The 17,964-nt window shown below is 45.2% G+C and overlaps 1 protein-coding gene and 1 long non-coding RNA gene across 7 annotated transcripts in view; one reads left to right on the forward strand and one right to left on the reverse strand.

Moving 5' to 3' along the window:
• Positions 1-17,964, forward strand: part of LOC131383806 (uncharacterized) — a 60,534-nt gene that overhangs the window by 37,302 nt on the left and 5,268 nt on the right. For 2 of the 6 annotated variants that reach the window (XR_009214123.1, XR_009214127.1), the window contains exons 2-5: positions 808-869; positions 7,458-7,544; positions 11,557-11,639; positions 13,119-15,317. This is a non-coding gene — a long non-coding RNA (uncharacterized LOC131383806). Of the gene's footprint in view, positions 1-807; positions 870-7,457; positions 7,545-11,556; positions 11,640-13,118; positions 16,333-17,964 lie in introns of those variants that run through there. The other 4 variants (XR_009214125.1, XR_009214129.1, XR_009214124.1 and 1 more) reach the window with 4 other exon arrangements.
• The window catches only part of CKMT2 (creatine kinase, mitochondrial 2), a 33,370-nt gene that overhangs the window by 8,202 nt on the left and 7,204 nt on the right, over positions 1-17,964 (reverse strand). Inside the window, exons 2-7 of the mRNA XM_032156935.2 lie at positions 6,898-7,069; positions 5,303-5,501; positions 3,706-3,801; positions 2,982-3,203; positions 1,118-1,203; positions 264-387 (exon numbers count right to left, since the gene is read on the reverse strand). Coding sequence (XP_032012826.2) covers positions 264-387; positions 1,118-1,203; positions 2,982-3,203; positions 3,706-3,801; positions 5,303-5,501; positions 6,898-7,049 — 879 coding nt within the window. The 5' untranslated portion in view covers positions 7,050-7,069. The remainder of the gene's footprint in view (positions 1-263; positions 388-1,117; positions 1,204-2,981; positions 3,204-3,705; positions 3,802-5,302; positions 5,502-6,897; positions 7,070-17,964) is intronic.

Here is a 17,964-nt window from a genome sequence, read left to right on the forward strand (position 1 = left end):
CACCTGTAATCCCAGCTACTCTGGAGGCTGAGGCAGGATAATCACTTGAACCTGGGAGGCGGCAGTAGCAGTGAGCCAAGATCGCGCCATTGCACTCCAGCCTGGGTGACAAGTGAAATTCCATCTCAAAAAAATTAAAAAGCTTTGATTTCTAGAAAAAAAATAGCTCCATCTTGGAAGTTACCATAGTGTCTTCTTTCAAGAACAAACAATACAGTAGTTTTATTTTAATAAATATCGAGAAATCTCAGATAACATCTTACTTCTTTTAGTCCACGACAGAATCGCTCAAATACTCGTTTCATATTGCCTCCTTTTTCCATTGAGATTACCCTGGTGTGATCCTCCTCATTTATCCAGATGAGAAATGTCTTATCATAATTATGCCTAATGAAGAGAGGAATATGGTACTGAGTGTTAATTGCATTTCTTTCAACACATGAAAATTCCCATCACCTCCTTAGCTTGATTGCTTCATTTCACCTTCCTCATTTCCTAGATGGCCCTAATCTCCTAACTGTGCCTGAACAAGTATGACAAAATAATGTTACTTTGACAGAAGGAAGATTAAGACCAACTCTCACCCTAAAAGATGTCATGTTTTTACCAAACAAGAATATAATTCCCCCTAGGTCCTCTGACTAGGATGACAGTAATTCAACTATATAACATTTGGCTTTGACACTAACAAGAACGTTTTGTCTCCTAAAAGATTCAACCAAAATCTTGTGCTCTAAAAAGGTGGTGGGGGTTATCTTCCACCCAAGATATTGAAGGTATGCAACATTTCACACGTTTGCTCCATAGATCCTGCCTGTCCATCCCTACAGAGCAGCTGCACGTGAACATTTTTATTTCTCCTCCTTCAGGTACGTAATTCATGCAAACCAGGTCATATTTCTACACATCTTAGAAACACCACACTACTTAGACACACACACACACACACACACACACACACACACACACACACACACTTTCTAAGTAGTCTTTTCCGTTTAGCTCAGTCTGGGCATGCTGTCAACTGCAGTACACAGCAACTCCAGGTTAGGATAAGCAGGTGATCTCAAAGAGATCCTCTACAGATATTGCAAATGTGAAAATGCTGCATCCATACCAGATTCCCCTGGCATCTGGCCAGTCACGGGCCATCCCAGCACATGTTAATAAAGGGGACACTGGCTTATCAAACAGAAAGTGATCCTGTAGGCCAAAAGGGATAAAGCAGAGAGGAGAGACCGATGAGATCAAACGGGACTGCAAGTGCCAGGTGAACAAGTTCCAGCCCACTTATCATGGCTGCTGTCTCTTAGGCAGTGGTTCTTAGCTTTGGCTGCCCACTAGAATAACCTAGGAGCGTCAAACAATGCCTACTTCCCATCCCCCAGAGATTCTGACCTAGTTGTTATAGACTGATCTAGGCATCAGGACTTTTTAAAAACTCTTCAGGTGATTCTAGTGTGCAGCTAATGTTGGAAAACACTGGGTTAGTCCATTTGGAACTCATTAAATCACTGTGGAGCGGGTATACACTACCAACGCCAACCTTATGCAATGGCTGAGTGAGCAATGAATGAGGGATACTATCCTGAAAAGGCTGTTCTACACAGTGATCATTCTCTGTTTCTAGCATTATTGCTTCATTTATTATTTATTTCATTAAAAAGTATTAGAGATGTACAGTAATGATCAATAAATAAAAATAGTTACCATTAATGCTGACTGTGCCAGGCTCTAGATTACAGGCTTTTATTTCCTTTAGTCTTCACAACTCTATGAAATAAGTGTAATTATTCTATTTTATAAATGAAGAAAACAGATTCAGAGAGATCACAACCTGTCCAATAGGATGGTTGTAGGAAGTAGCAGAGTATAGATTCAAATCTAGACTTCTGTGACTCCCAAGCCTATGCCTTTAACCACTGCAATGGACTACTCCACATATCAAAATCAAAGTCAAGACTAACTTTTTTTTTTGCAATGTGTATACTACTCTTTCTTGCATAGTTACACACGTACTCTACAGTGAAATATATTCAGATATGATTACATAGGTAAGAAACCAAGTGGATGTGGGGAGAGGAGTGCTATAGTCTCTAAGTGGGAGAGATCAGAGACTTCAGCCAGGAGAGGATTGTGACCTGCCACTGCCCAGGAGCAGCATGTCCCTTAAGCAGGAAACCAGGGTGGCTACTTGAGGTGGAGGGGGGCTTGTTCTGTAACTGGGCAGGAAAATAGTTGGCCTGGTGGCCACAGAGACAAGGCGACTGAGGCCCATAGGCCATATAGTTGGCCTGTCTGGTTTGGAAATGAGGCATATTTCTTAGCATTTGCATCTTTTGAAATGACAAAATTTTGTTTCTGCTTTTTTTTTTTTTTTGAGTTTAAAGTTACTTTTGAAAATGCTATCTTGTTTTAGCTGTGCTAACATGAAAATAAGTAAGGGACTTGAGTTTTGTGCACCCTGGTGCCAGAGGGAAGCCGTGGTAGCCATGGTGGAAGCAGCAGGAATCAACCCCACCAGGAAATGCAGAGGCTTGCTCCACAAGAGTCAGGCCAGGCCTCCCACCTGGAATTTCCTTTCTAGATTTTCCTAGCTTCCAGGATTTTCTTTGGCTGTGATAATGGAAACCATCTTGTGGGCACAGACAGGATTTCCACACCTAACTGTTCCCGTTTATCAACAAGCTAGGAGATCTCCATTCATCTCCACCCTCCTAACCACAGGCACCATCTCCATATTGGAGTTTCCTATGCAGATTTTATCCATAGAATGTTTCAGTGGCTTGACAAGTACAATATATGGCCTCATCTTTCTTCCTTACACTGAGCAAGTAGATGCTCTTGGGCTGAGCCCAGGGGTGGAGCCCAGCAAGCTCCCCGCCAGGGTAAGGACTGAGCAGAGCACCAGGAGAGGCCTTCCTGTGCGGGTCAGAGCCCTTGGTCCAGTCCTTCCCCAGGGAGCCCCATCTGCTACTCACATCAATGAGCCGCTGCTGGTCCTGCTCCGTCATCTCGGACAGCTTGTAGTAGCGGCCAGCCAGGTCCCCCTTGAGGCCCTCCAGGGCAGTGATGGCCACGTTCTCTACCTCTCTCCGCTCGGCCCGGGTGCAGGCAGGCGGCAGGCTCAGCCCACGGATGCTGCGGCCGGTGCGCACCCGAGAAGACAGCACATAATGCTCGTCGAACTGCCCTTGGGTGATCTGCCAAGCAGACTGTGGGGTCACTGCGGCCAGCCTCGGCCCACGGTCCTGCCACAGCCACAGTGGGTTCTAATCCGCCAATCTGCAGTTTCCCTGGGGACCCTCAGGCACTGTGCACGACTGCACAATCCGTAAGTTGGACACATTCCGGAAGTCTTGGGGCACGGGCCTTCGACTAGTAAAGGGGAAAGCTGTTTTATATAGCGTGGTCTGGGGTCCTTGACCGTTACTGGGTGGTTTGGGATGAAAAAGGGAGTAGCTTTAGGAAGGGTTTAAAGTTCCCAATGACCAACCCTTCCCTAGTTGTATTTATTAAAGAAAACAGACTTTGGGACCCTCCTAACCTTCTCTGTGGCCCTCCAGAGGGAAGGCTGTGCCAGGGCAGTCACAGTGCTTTCCAGGGGTATCTGACTTAGAGCGGGGAACCCCTCTCTCCAGGGGCCTTCCCCTTGGGCTCTGGAGTGCCAGCTTCGTGGGGAAGGAGAGGGAGGCTGGAGCTTACCTTGGATGCGTCCAGATCCGTTGTGTGCTTCATCACCCTGGGGTCGTAGCCGTTGTGTCTTAGTTTGATGACGGGGTCAAAAAGGTCAGCAAACACCTGCAGGAGGGAAGATGGGTGTTTCCTCTTTAATTGGTTCACCTGCTATTCAAAGACCTTTCCATTCACTTGCCCCTTGTATCTTAAAAGCCAAAGTTGATGCCCTGCTTCTCTGAAATTTTCAGGACTATCATATAGGAAATGGATGTGAGAATGGATCGGTTAATAATAATAACAACAACAAGAGAGAAAGCCTTTTGAAGGCATCTTGCCCCTTGAGATAGGGTGGGGCTGGTGAGTTCTGTCATCTTAACCTCTCCCTCAGTGATTCTGCCAAAATCACTGCCATCAGACTGAGCAAGAAAATACTTGTGGTTAGGAATTTAAGGAGTTTCCTAGACGTGTTTGCCTTTGTGGGTTACAAGAAGCTACCTGATCAGAGGCTACACAGTTTTATGCTCAAGGGAAAGTCAGATTCTAAACATTAAGCTACATATGAAATTTGTTGAAAACCTGGCTACGCCAGAAGAAAAGTACATAGCAGCAGTTTGGGCGAAGCAGGGACCTCTCACCCTATGCGGACCTTCCCCCAGCCCAAATGATCTCGTGCAAAATCTATTCTAAAAACAAACCTTCAGGCATATCCTTTATGTTAAAAAAAAAAAAAAATTGTTAAAAGAAGTTGTAACAAAGCACCCTGCAGACTTTGGGAGCTGTGGAAAGTGGGGGAGGGCTTTGGGTCCAGAGAGCTACTGCTAGCTTGGGACCCAAACTAGACCCAGGGCTGTGCACTGCAGTACATAAATGAGCCACCAGTCATGTTTATTCAAGATGGCTCCCTCTCTTCTCTATGGCTGCCTTTCTAGGGAACTGCCTTCAGCTCCCTGCAACAGAAGAACCCAAAAGGGTGGACCTGAAGGAGGAGGGCTGCAGGCATTTGCCGTAGCACAGAGGCTGCTCTGTGGAGGGGACTCATGGTGGCTGAGCACCGTTCCAGCCGACCACCCTGTGCTTCTGCATTGAGGATGAGGATGCCGAGGTCATGGGATTTATCCAAGAGACTTGGTGAATTCAGTAGTCTGGGCTACAGTGATCGTCTAATCAGTAATAGGAGAGAAATCAGTAATAGTAATAGAATAAGAGAATTCCTCATATTCCTAAAAATACACTGAAGCCTCCTCCCGACCCCCACCCAATAAAGCTCAGCCACAAACACATCAGCTCCTAATGTCGTACTGGTGAAAATACACTGTTCAATTTTATTGTTTCTGTACCACCTCATCCACTTGACAAGCTCAGAGTTCTGTCATGCAATTCATTCCTCCACAGGGAGGGATCTTAGCACAGCAGCAAGGGAAACCTTGTCCCTGGGAAGCTATAGACCTCATTGTTTCAGAAAGCATTCCAGATGGTTCTGCTGGAGTTGGCTTCCCTTTATGAGAGTCCTTCCTGAGAAGGCAGAAAGTTGGCCCCATAGAGAAGAAAAGGACCCCAGGACTGTGCAAGTCAGTCATATCCAGAGCATCCCTCCCACCCTGGAACCAGCAGCCAATAGTTTTACCTCATAGGACTCCTCGTCACCAGCCACCATGCCCACAGTCTTTATGAAGGGGTGGCCAGGGTTGTCCACTCCAGTCTGGATGCACTGGTCCAGGGTGTAGCCGTTGGGCGTCACCTTGTTGCGAAGCTTGGCGTAGATGGCGGGGGTGAGGCACTCGGCCATGCAGTTGTTGTGCTTGCGCAGGTCTGGGTAGTCTGCGCTGTGTGGGGAGGAGGGCAGGCTGTCAGCCAGCAGCCCCTGAGGAAAGGGGCCAATGGAAGGACTTGTTGTTTGCCCATCCTTCCACTAGGCTCCCCTCAGCCAGTGGGCACAGGGATACTTGGCTAGAACTGCCCAGGAGTCATAAATGAATACACCAGGTTTCAAAAAATAAGCAAGCTCCACGAGAGCGGGGACTTTGCCCTTTTGAAAACAGTCCCTAGCTATTGAAACCAGTGTTCAGTAAATATCTGTTGGAATAATAGAAATCAAATTGGGTGCTGTCTCACCCTGGGGTGTGTACTGATTGAGGAATAGGAGATTTAGGACCACCACAGCCTCAAACACAAGTCATGTCACCTCAGGAATTCCCAAGGTACATGGGGGTTGCTGGCGATTCCCTCAGAGATCCTGATTTCCATAAGAGACAGTAAATGTCTCAGAGACACCTCAGTGGTTTTCCTCGTCTCTCTCATCCATACCTGCCTATGTGGAATTCTGTATGCCACTCAAACTCTGCTCAGCGCATGGTAGCTCATCCATGGCAGGGTTCCAAGGGCTGAGAAAACATGTCTATTTTCATCCTTCTCACGCCACTCCTCCACTTTCCATCTGCAGTGTCCTTTAGAGCTGATACTTAAAGTCAGTACTGTGATATCCCTTTTTCCAGAAGGTGGTAGAGCAGTGAGAGAGGCATGGGTCTGGAATCAGGGGGCCTGGATTTGCATTTGGCTGTACTAGCTATGTGAACTTGGGCACTGTTTAATTTTTCTAGGCCTTCATTTCGTCACAGAAGGATCCTAAGATGAATAACAGATACTCCATGTAAAGTGCTGGCCATACATAAAAGTGCTCCACAAATGTTAACTATCCCCATTATTACTATTCAACTGGACTGCAAGCTCTAAGCAAGAATGATGATGCTACACTTCTTTGTATACACCACAGGTCACTGGCTTAATGAGTCTCAAAATGATTTTCGGTTTTACTTAGTCATCCTCAAAGGCAAAAAGAAGGACCCTTGCTAACAGTTTCCAGCAGGGGAAAGCATATTTCTTGCTGGTCTTTGAAGCTTTTTTGTTTTTGTTTTGTTTTGAGACGGAGTCTTGCTCTATTGCCAGGCTGGAGTGCAGTGGTGCGATCTCGGCTCACTACAACCTCCGCCTCCCGGGTTCAAGCAATTCTCCTGCCTCAGCCTCCAGAGTAGCTGGGACTACAGGCATGTGCCACTATGCCCAGCTAATTTTTTTGTATTTTTAGTAGAGATGGGGTTTCACCATGTTGGCCAGGATGGTCTCGATCTCTTGACCTCGTGATCTGGCCTTCCAAAGTGCTGGGATTACATGCATGAGCTACCGTGCCCGGCCTGAGGTTATTTTAAAGTCAAGAGCCCTTACCTTGGAGGAAATAGCCTAGGCTGCTCCCGGACCTCGGCACACACTTTCTGCCGGTTCAGCAGGTACCCGGTGGTCAGGACACTGGTGCCCATGGTAGCAAACAGCAGAGAAGCATTGCGGCCAGTTAGCAACTTAGAAAAGATACTGGCCATCCTTGCTCTTGGATGAGTGTCTGGAAAGCAAAGAAGCTGGATTAGATAGCTTCATAGGATGACCCTGAGCCACAACATAGGGGTCAACGGGCAAGAGAACTGCAGGAGCCATAGCCTGTCTTTCTGGTGTCTCTGTCTCTGTCTCTCTCTTTCTCTGTGTGTGTGTGTGTGTGTGTGTGTGTGTGTGTGTGTGTGTGTGTGTGTTGTGTGTGTGTGTGTGTGTGTGTGTGTGTGTGTGTGTGTGTGTGTGTATTTTCTATTTCTTGCTTTGCTTTTTTCTTCATATTGCTTGGGAAAATGTGGGTAGTTTTAGACAACGTCTAAACTTCCTGAACTCCATGCCTTTTCTCTGTTAATATGATAAAAAATAAAAATAAACAAACAGCAGTAGAGGATGTCTTCTTCCAGCTATTTGACAGACCATGTGCTCTTTTGAATTTTGCCACTGCATCACAACTAGACCCTGAACAGGATGGATTTCTGGACTTCTGAAAGGTAGGAGAAATCTCTGAGGATGACCCTCCCACTCTACTGAAGTTGGGATGCCAGCATTGGGAATAGGGGCTGAGACTGGGATTCCCCCATTGAAGTAGGACCTTTGAAAGAGGCTGAAGTGGCACAAAGTCAGCAGACCCCAACTTCTGGCTCCTGCCTGAAGCAGGTCTAAAGCTCTCTGAGGAAATTATATTCAGTTTAGGCCCTGGATTATTACCGATTAAGATGAAACAATGAACTCCCAAAGATCACCAAACACACAAGGAGGTACAATGAATGAGAGTCAACAGAAGAAATAGCAGATGTAGACTGCTAACGACTGAAGATGCTGGAACTGTCAGACAATAATATAAATAAGCCCTATATTGAATGTTTAAAGAACTAAGTGTGGAATCATAGTTATGAGCAAGCAACAAGAGACTGTTAAGAATGACCAAGTTGATTTGAAAGAACCAAATTGAACCACTCATTCTGATGCAGCTGAACACAGAATAAATGAACTGGAAGATATATCTTAAGAAATTACTCAGAATGTAGCACAGAGAAATGAGAAAATGGAAAATAGATGTAAATTAAGAGATAGGATGGATAGAATGTCAAACTCAAATACACATCAAATTGAAGTCCCAGAAAGAGAGAATAAACAGAGAAGTCAGATTTGAAGAGGAATGGCTGAGACATTTTTAAAACTGATAAAAGAATCCATGATTCAAGAGGTATAACATAATCTAAGCAAACAAACAAGAAATTGACACCTAGACAAATAATGAAACTGCAGAATATCGGTGACAAAGACATGAAAAGCAGTCAGAAAGAAAAGACAGTTTACAAAGAAATGACAAACGAGCTGATTTTTTTATAATGAGCCCAGGTAAATAATATTTGTAGAAGCAATAACTGTCAACCTAGAACTGGGGAACTAGTCTAACCATTTTTTCAAAAATGAGAGTGAAAGACATTGATAAAAAACAGACCAATAACAAAGGAATTACTAAGCTATATGCTTCAGAAAGAAAGGAAATGACAGCATAAGGAGAGAGCCTGAAATGCAGAAAATGGAGAAAACATATATAAATCTAAATAAGTATTTATATATTTATTTGTAATACAAGTGCTGAACTACCAACAAATGATGAAAAAGAGGATAAACATGCACAGACAGAAACCCTGTTGGGTCTGCTACTGCCTAGAGACTTAGAAGGGCCAATTAGCCCCACAGTATCACCTAGCAGGGAGCTGTGTAATGTGGCTCTTTGAGTAGAGAACAAAAGAGTACGTAGTTCTCAGTACTCTCTATTTGATCTCCATGATGCCCAAATAAAGAGTGTATGGGCCCGGGATGGTGGCTCATGCCTGTAATCCCAGCACTGGGAGGCAAATGTGGGCGGATCACTTGAGGCCAGGAGTTTGAGACCAGCCTGGCCAACATTGTTAGCTGTCTTTTAGTAGAGACAGCAAAACCCTGTCTCTACTAAAATTACAAAAAATTAGCTGGGTGTGGTGGCATGCACCTGTAGTCTCAGCTACTCAGGAGGCTAAGGCATGAGAATCACTTAAACCCAGGAGGTGGAGGTTGTAGTGAGCCAAGATTATACCACTGCAATCCAACCTGGGTGACAGAACAAAACCGTCTCAAAAAAAAAAAAAAAAAAAAAAAAAAGAGCATGGATTTCCCTAACATTTGGAAGGCTCCCAAGACTCAGCTGCAAGATGCTCCAAACTTAGATGGATTGATTGCTTCAAAGAACTTGCTGATACGTAAGGCTGTAGCTGAAAACCTGGGCCATCCAGTGAAGAATAAACAACAACTCCTAGTAGAACAATCATTTCGAAGTCTCTACTAAACCTGAATGTCCCAACTAAAAGCATCAAAGACCTTGAAAACACTTGAGAATGTTTATGTGTGCAAATAACAAATCAAGCCGGTGACAGTATATAGGTTACAGGATAGCCCAGGAAATCAGATTATTAGTTCTTCTTCCATGCTAATATCTGCAAACAATTCTTTCAGTTCTAAAGCCAGTAAGTTACTAAGAGCAGACAAGATAAATTGGTCATTTCTTGAAGTTGTCCTGGGGACTTGTAAAGACCATCATTCAATCTCATCATGTAAACTTCTTTGCTCCCCTACTAGATTTCAGGTCGTCATGTCAGTATCCCTCCAAGACTAGATAACAGCTCTTCAATGAGCTGCACCAGTGCTTCCTGGTCCTTGCTTGCAGCAGGCAACACTAGCATACATCCTTCTGGCTATCTTATCTGCCATCACACCCTCAAATCCACTTTCTTTTTTTTTTTTTTTTTTTTTGAGACGGAGTCTCGCTCTGTTGCCCAGGCTGGAGTGCAGTGGCGCAAATTTCGGCTCACTGCAAGCTCCGCCTCCCGGATTCACGCCATTCTCCTGCCTCAGCCTCTCCGAGTAGCTGGGACTACAGGCGCCCGCCACCACGCCCGGCTAATTTTTTGTATTTTTAGTAGAGACGGGGTTTCACCGTGGTCTCGATCTCCTGACCTCGTGATCCGCCTGCCTCGGCCTCCCAAAGTGCTGGGATTACAAGTGTGAGCCACCACGCCCGGCCTCAAATCCACTTTCTAACTAGAGAGAGGCAATGCTGTCACTCTAGAGGTTTACTGTAGAACTCACTAAAGTGAAAGAAGCTTTGCCCAGATTCTTTCCAGGCAGTATGGGCCTAAACATAAGCCAGACATGGTCTTCCTAAGCTAACAGGAAGTATGTTCCTTTCTGGGATTGACCAGGGATGACCCAAATGTCTTGGTCCCTATTTTTTGTTCCTTAAATTGCCTACGCACTGATATGTACCCAAGTCAGAGTCTGTTTGAGACGATAAATCTTAGGAAGCAGACCCAAGAGGAAGGGGAGTGAATGGTCTTCCTCCCTGTAAGGGTGATGTGTGAGTGGGTATCTGGCTCAAAATATTAATGTTTGAAGTGTCATATCCATATTCTAGTTCCTAGAAGGAACTAATTTATTTTAATTAATTTAGAATTCATTATTATTTTATTCCAAGTTCCAATACTGCCCTTGTGTCTGAGCAACAAAGGATGATTCGTGCAGATAATCCTGGGGAAGCTTTGGTTGTGGCTAGCAAAGCAATCTTGGAACTGAAATTCCTCAGTATCCTTGCTTTGATTCCTTGAAGAGAATTGATACAGACTCCAGGTTTTGGTGAAGCAAAGAATTCCTGCTTCCTTGACTCTGTTTTTCTCTCGCCAGGACACAAAGAGGCATTGAATTTCACTATTAAGGCCTTAATTAGTAACCTTGTTTGTGAAATTGAAACAAAGGTCTCACTGAACAGGCTGGTAATCTGGCAATGGCTGTTCCATGCTCTCCAAAGACCCAGAATCAAGGCTTACAATGACATCACTTTTCCTCATGACTAAACTAAATCTCTCTTGCATGTTAAAAGTTAATCTTTAAAACGCTGTGCAGTCAGAACATTGCTTTGTCTTACACATTTCCCTGTTATCTGGCAGGCCCCAAATGTTACATAAGCATTCTCTGCAGCTGTAACCCCTACTCAGAAGAGGCTTGATTTGTTATTTGCACACATGATAACATGTGGCATAAGTAAAGCTGAGAAGATGTTTGTTTGTAAGGGGTAATCTGTGTCTACCAAAGCAGATAGTATTTGGTTTTGCCTCGTTTCCAAACATGGTTTTATAAGTCAGTATATCTTGTGAAACCATTAGGACAAAAGTTTGGAACAAAAAATCTCAGGCTTATTGCAAAGCTTTTTTAATGTTTTTCAATTCCCTCCATGTTCTGAGCATTATCATAACGGGCTGAACTGTTCTGTTCAGAGACCACTAGGGAGAGGAGATGAGGAACCAGAGCAGCCAGGATGTTTCTCCCTGGGATAAAATCTCAAGCATTCAGACACCCTCACTGTGGGCTCCACTTCTATAGCTAGAGGGGATGGGAAACAGCAGGAGCATCTCACAGCTTGTAGGAAGCACACATCTTTTTCCCAAATGTTTCTTTTTGCAGTTGGTCCTTGCTGGCTGATCCAGCTTCCCCGTCAGCATATGGTGAGCAGTTCGGTGACAGGACCACACTTCCAATACTGGCAGGTACGGGTCCACAAGGACCCTTCTTCCAGGGAACCCTGGCTGCTAGATATCACAAGGCTGAGGGAATCTGGCTTAACTTCACTGCTGCCCGTGTTTCTTCCCACCATCCCCTCTACTCTAATTGGCCCTGTTTTCCGGACTCATATCTGCCACTGTGCCTGTTTCTCACAGGGATCCCAGAAAGTCTTAGATCAGTTACAGCCTGGGATTGGCTTCTAGCCCCAGCAGGAAGCATGGAATTCATCCATTAAGGAACTCTTTACTGAGAGCCTACTAAGTGTTAGGCACTGCGCTTAAGCAATAATGATATGAAAGTGAGCAAAAGAAACAGTTCTCTCCTGTGGGGGCTTCTAATTCATTTGTGGCAGACAGTCAAGAAACAAGAAAACATAATCATTGTAGGTGGGGATGAGTGCAAAGAAGGGAATAAGCAGGATATTATTCAGAGAAAGTGTAAGTGATGTCTACTTTTAAATAGGCTAGGCAGGGGCAGAGAGTAGAACAGCAAAGCCTTAAAGCTGGACAGATCTGGACTTGCCCCAGGACAGAAAGGAGGTCAGTGGAGCCGAAGCACAGAGAGTAAATCACATGGCCTTCGGAAAGGATGGACGGGCGGGGTGGAGGGGAGACAGGTGTGCAGGCCCCGAGACCACCCTAAGGAGTCTGGATGTTATCCTAGTGCAGAGGAAATTTACAGATGTGCTTGCAAGCAGGAGATGAGCTGAGCTCATTTTATGAGTTACAGGGGCGGCTCTGGCTGCCAGTGGAGAATGGTTTAGAGGGACATGTGCAGAATGCAAGCAGAGAGAGCAGTCAGAGGCCCTAGAGGTTGTCCAGGTGAGGGAGAGATGTGCTGAGACCCAGGTGAGTCAGCGAGGATGAGAGAGAATGTATTTGCGTCTATTCTGGGGCAGTACTGACAGGTCATGCTAATGGTTTGGAAATGAAAGATAAAACCAGGGATGCCTGAGATTTCTGGTCTACAGTTGGGCGGGTGGTGAGGCCCTTAGGTGTTGGGGCCCACTGGTGGGGGAGCAGTTTGAGAGCAAAGTTGCTGGCAGATGTGGGTGATCTGTGTGGTGGCCCTGGGCCCCTCGCACCACAGCTGCTGGGACTCTTCACAGCTCTGGCCCTGCTGCGCCCTCTGCCTGATCACCTGCTGCCCCGTCTCAGCTTTCCCATCCCGCTGGCTCCTGGGACTCTTTCAAAGGCTTCATAAGACCTATAGTGAAGGTCTGGCCATCAGGCCCCATTTCTGCCCAGCAGAGACTGCTATGACCCAGTGATGACATTGTGCCCTAAGAACTTCCCCACATTCTCAACTCGCAGACGACCTCAGATGTAGCTGCTCTCTCAGGCCTTCAATGTACGTCTCCACCCAAATGAGTAATATTTGCATTACAAGGAGGAAAGGAGAGAGGGAACCATTGGGTACCTGCTGTACCAGGCACATTATATGCTATTGTCCCTGTTTTCCAGATGAAGCCAGATACTCCTCCACGAAGTTAAATGACTGGTTCAGTGTTACACTGCTAGTGAGCGACAGAGATGGAATTTGAATGCACACCTGTCTGACTCCACCTCACGTGTTCTTTCCACATGGCCAGCAAGCTCTGCTGTCCCACCTCGCACTTCTGGGAGGTGGATACTCCCTCTTTCCACCCCCTTTTCTGGATCTTGACAAGGGGTTCTGCCCTGCCCAAGCTGTCAAAGCCTGCAGCAGCTGCCAAAAAACCTCAACACAGGCATACTTTGGACCTACATCATGTGTTGATGTCACAGATGCTGTACCAGGCATTTGACTCCTTGATCTAAAGCCTGGATTCCTGGCCAACATGGCGAAACCCTGTCTCTACTAAAAATAACAAAAATTAGCTGGGCGTGGTGATAGGCGCCTGTAATCCCAGCTACTTGGGAGGCTGAGGCAGGAGAATTACTTGAACCCAGGAAGCGAAGGCTGCAGTGAGCAGAGATTGTGCCTCTGCACTACAGCCTGGGCTATGGAATAAGACTGTCTCAAAAAAAAAAAAAAAAATAGTGAGGGGGATGCATGCCCACACAAAGGAATCCTGACAGAGGAACAGTGGCTTGGTCCGTTTCCCCTCCTATGTAGCACTGTGATAAAGGAAAGCCTTTCAGGTATGTGCCTTGATGGAGCCAGTGGGTGGAAGAGGAAGGGCAGTGAGAGGTTTGAGGACAAGCCGCTGATACCCTCATGTATCATCACAGTGGTGCCCTTTGGGAGCCTGCTTTGGTATACTCATCCACTCAGGGAAGAGGAAGTCTCTTATCCACAACTTTGTCTTCAAAATTGAAATTTTTTGGGGGAGAGCCCAAAAGAGAGTTGCCTCATTTCGTGTAACTGTAGCGTATGTAGTGTAGAGGCTCCAATGTGTTTTTGAGGCAATCTGAGAGCTCTTTCTGGAAATCCCGGGCAGATGACATCTGCGTCTGATTTTAGTTTGTCTTACAACCAGGCTAAGACCTCCAGCATCATCAGACTGTCGAATTGCTCAGGTCAAGGCAGACAGGTAGAAAGGCCCACATAGATAGTGGTTACTCATCCCAAGAACACAGAGGCCCACACCAGGAAGGAGCAGGTGATGTTAATGATGAAGCAGGCAGTTATATCTTGCGATTTCTATGAGCCATGATGCATTACACTAAGGAACTTTACCTCACTTGGCTTGTGACTTTTGTTAGTGAAAAGTGGCCTGCTGGCCTATGCTGGGGAGGACTTGCAGAAAACTTCCCAGCCACTGTCAGAAGGTGGACATCTCCCCTGGTTCCTCCCCAACCCATTTAGTGTGAAACGGGACAAAGGGAAACATTTCCTTTGATCTATTTTTGGGGAAAGAGGCAAATGTCAACTAAATAAGATCATATTAGGGACTGGGCGTGGTGGCTTATGCCCGTAATCCCAGCACTTTGGGAGGCCAAGGTGAGCGGATCACCTGAGGTCAGGAGTTAGAGACCAGCCTGGCCAACATGGCAAAACCCCGTCTCTACTAAAAATACAAAAAATATTAGCCAGGTGTGGTAGCACGTGCCTATAATCCCAGCCACTCGGGAGGCTGAGGCACAAGAATCGCTTGAACCCAGGAGGCGGAGGTTGCAGTGAGGCGAGATCACACCACTGCACTCCAGCAGCCTGTGTGATAGAGACTTGTCTCAAAAAAAAAAAAAGAAAAGAAAAGATCCTATTAGGAATTTCATGAAAGCTCACACAGTTCTTGCACACATCATTCAAGGCCTGTTATGGGGGCCCAGAACATCAGGACATGGTAGCTAGCCTCACATTCAGCTCCGTTGCACTAGAGCTTTGCGTGATCTCAATTTGAAAAGCACACATGTATATCTACATTTGTATCTCTATTCTAATATTATATACTGTATACGACTTTTTAAAATACTAGTTTGCTGTTTCTATTTTGTGCTAATGCAACAAATCTAATTTGCTTTAGAAACAGTTATTACTGTTTCTTGCTTCTTATCACCCCCTACCGTTTGGACTTTGTTGTCCATCTTTCTCTGCCTAATTGGACCACAGCCTAGTGCCTCAATCTCCACAAAATCTGTTCCCTTCTAGCTCAAGATGACTGCATTCTCAGTTCGCAGTGCACTCACGGACTGCTCATTCATCTGCCCTTGGGCTCTGTGCCTTTTTGGCATCTGCAGGTAAACTCAGTGCCACATATCTCTATCCTGTTAACTCCTACTGTACTGTTTGTATTGTCTTCCCAAGGGACCTCTCTTATGGCCCTGCTGGGCTCCTCCCCTTACCCACACGTGCCAAGCATAGAAATCAAGGCAACATTCTCAGTCCTTTTAAGGGAAGTTCCAGGTACCTAGCTAGTCCTACAACCAGCAATTAGGGAAGTTAACGAATAACCTGCTAAACAAGAAGATAATAACTTAAAAGCCACCCAAGTAAGTCAGAGTCACAAAATGTTTGATTCCCTGTAGAAACTAAAGATAGCATCTTGACCTATGCCCTTGCATTGCTATTCAGAAACCAATTCCCACAGCAGATGGAAAATGCTGACCACTGTCATAGAACTCAGACAGACTGAAAGCAAAAAATAGATAAGGAAGTTCCAGAAATTCCCTAGCTCTTAACTCATTTTGGATACCCCCTCACTGCTGCTTTAAAAACCCTTGCTTATAAGCTAGCAGGGAGCTCAGGTGTTAAGTGCTAGGTACCCATTCTTCTTGCTTGGCACCCAGCAATAAACGCCTTTTTCTCACTACAAATCCCAGCGTCAATGTTTGGCTTTTTTGGCATGCTTGGCAACCAGAACCAACCCCATCTTTGTGTGCCTGCATCCAATTCTGATGAGCCTATGTATGTCAAGTTGGTCGAGATCCTTTGTGCTAAACACCAAATCTAATTAAGGTTGATGACAAGAAACTAGGGGAATGAGTAGGCGGCCTCTGTAAAATTGACAGAGAGGGGAAACGCTGTAAAGTGGTTGGTTGCAGTTGTGTAGTAAAGGACTATGGCAAGGAGTCTCAGCCCAAGGATGTCATCAAAGAGTACTTCAAACGCAAGAAATGAACAAATCTTTGGCTCACAAAAAAACAAAAAGCCCACAAACTTTTGAATGAAATCTACTTATATGATGTGACACACATTTCTTTCAGACATGGATTTTGAAATCCTATCAATAAACGCCACCAAGTGAGACTGACAGTTGTGGTTTTGAGCATGTACCTGCTCCATTTCCTGGTATCTGCAAATTAGGGTGGCCCAGTGCAGGCTCCTGACCTTTTGACCATGACAGGCTGTCTGAACCGTGGGAGCTCATTGTGCGCATCCTCAGAGATGTCCGTGTGTGACACAGCAGAGACTACCCCACAGATAACAGACGAAAACCAGCAGAGTACAAGGCATAAATGTGCATGTCCTTCTGTTTCCTTTTTTTTTTTTTTTTTTTTAAGGGGTTCTGACTGAGCAGATTGGGAAGGAAGAATCAGATGAGGAGCAAGTGCTAGGTGCTGGGGAAACAATTTAAATTTCCTCCCACCCCAGAAAATCCTCTCCATAAAATATAGGAGAAAGAAAATATTTTATTATTGAATAAACATTAGACGAGTGATGCACATCTTTAGCATTCTGCTAAGGAGATTGCAAAGACAGACATCCCGCCCTTTTATGTAAGCAAGCAAATAGGACCCATTCATTACATACATGTTCTTGAACTAAAGTAAGAGGACTTGACAGCACCATTTGTCAAGCATAATTCATCCTAAATTCACCTGGTGACCATTTGTGTTCGCTAATTGCCTTTATCAAAAGGAAAAATAAAAGTCAAGTTTCTAGGACAGCAGGTAGTTTTACAACTTGGAGCCAGGTGCTTAAATGAAACTACTATCCACTGCCCTTCCACTGACAGTGGGAGGTAGGGAGCTATCTTCCTTGATGTCTACATTTTCAAAGAGATGGTTTCCAGGCCTTTGCAGGAAAAGAGTCCTAGGTTGTAAAATCAACTGGAGCCTTACTTAGCTTTTAAAAAGATTTATATACATTTCAAAGGGGCAGCAAAATAATTTACAAGTTTTCTAAAGGAAATGCTCTAAGAAAAAGGAGGAAGCTCTTCCCCTTTTTGCATGGGCTTGTGGGGTAACATTCTGGAATTCACGAGGAGCATGAATTGGTTTCCTCCCTCCACGTGCTGGGCACAGTGTAAGAAGCTTGGCAAGGCTCCAGTCGGGGGTGGACAATCACTGGGAATTCCACGCATCAAAGGGACAAGGGACAATCACTGGGTCCATCCTACACTTCAGAGGGACAAGACCCAATGAATGTAGAACTGGGCCACAGTTTGTCTTGGTTCTCAGGCACGCTGGCCCACACACGATAGGTTATCATTAAATGTCTGATGAGTGAATGAATGTCAGGAACCTGAGAGACTTCAGAGGTCATTTACCTCAGCTGAAATTCAGGCATCCCTTTTTCTCAGCCCTCCTTAAATACCAGCAGTGCTGGGGATCCCACCACTTGCCAAAGCAACCCATTTTACTGTTGGATAACTGTAATTATGATAACATTTTTTATATCTGAATAAGGAGAGAAAACAAAATCAGAGTACTTTCAAGGGTGGGTTACTTTTTTCAAAACAAGCCCAAAAAGCAGGTATCCCATGTCACAGAGGAGGGAACTCAAAAACAGAGACATTAACAGCCCAAGGTCACACAGCTAAAGGGAAATCATATGTATCGAGTGTCTGTTCTGCATCAGGCACTCATTTAAATAAAGGTCCTTTCACTCACAATAGTTTAGCATACAAATATTACAGCATGTCTAGATGGGGTCTTAACCATA

The sequence above is a fragment of the Hylobates moloch genome, unplaced genomic scaffold (assembly GCF_009828535.3).
Source record: "Hylobates moloch isolate HMO894 unplaced genomic scaffold, HMol_V3 SCAFFOLD_6, whole genome shotgun sequence".
NCBI lineage: Eukaryota > Metazoa > Chordata > Mammalia > Primates > Hylobatidae > Hylobates > Hylobates moloch.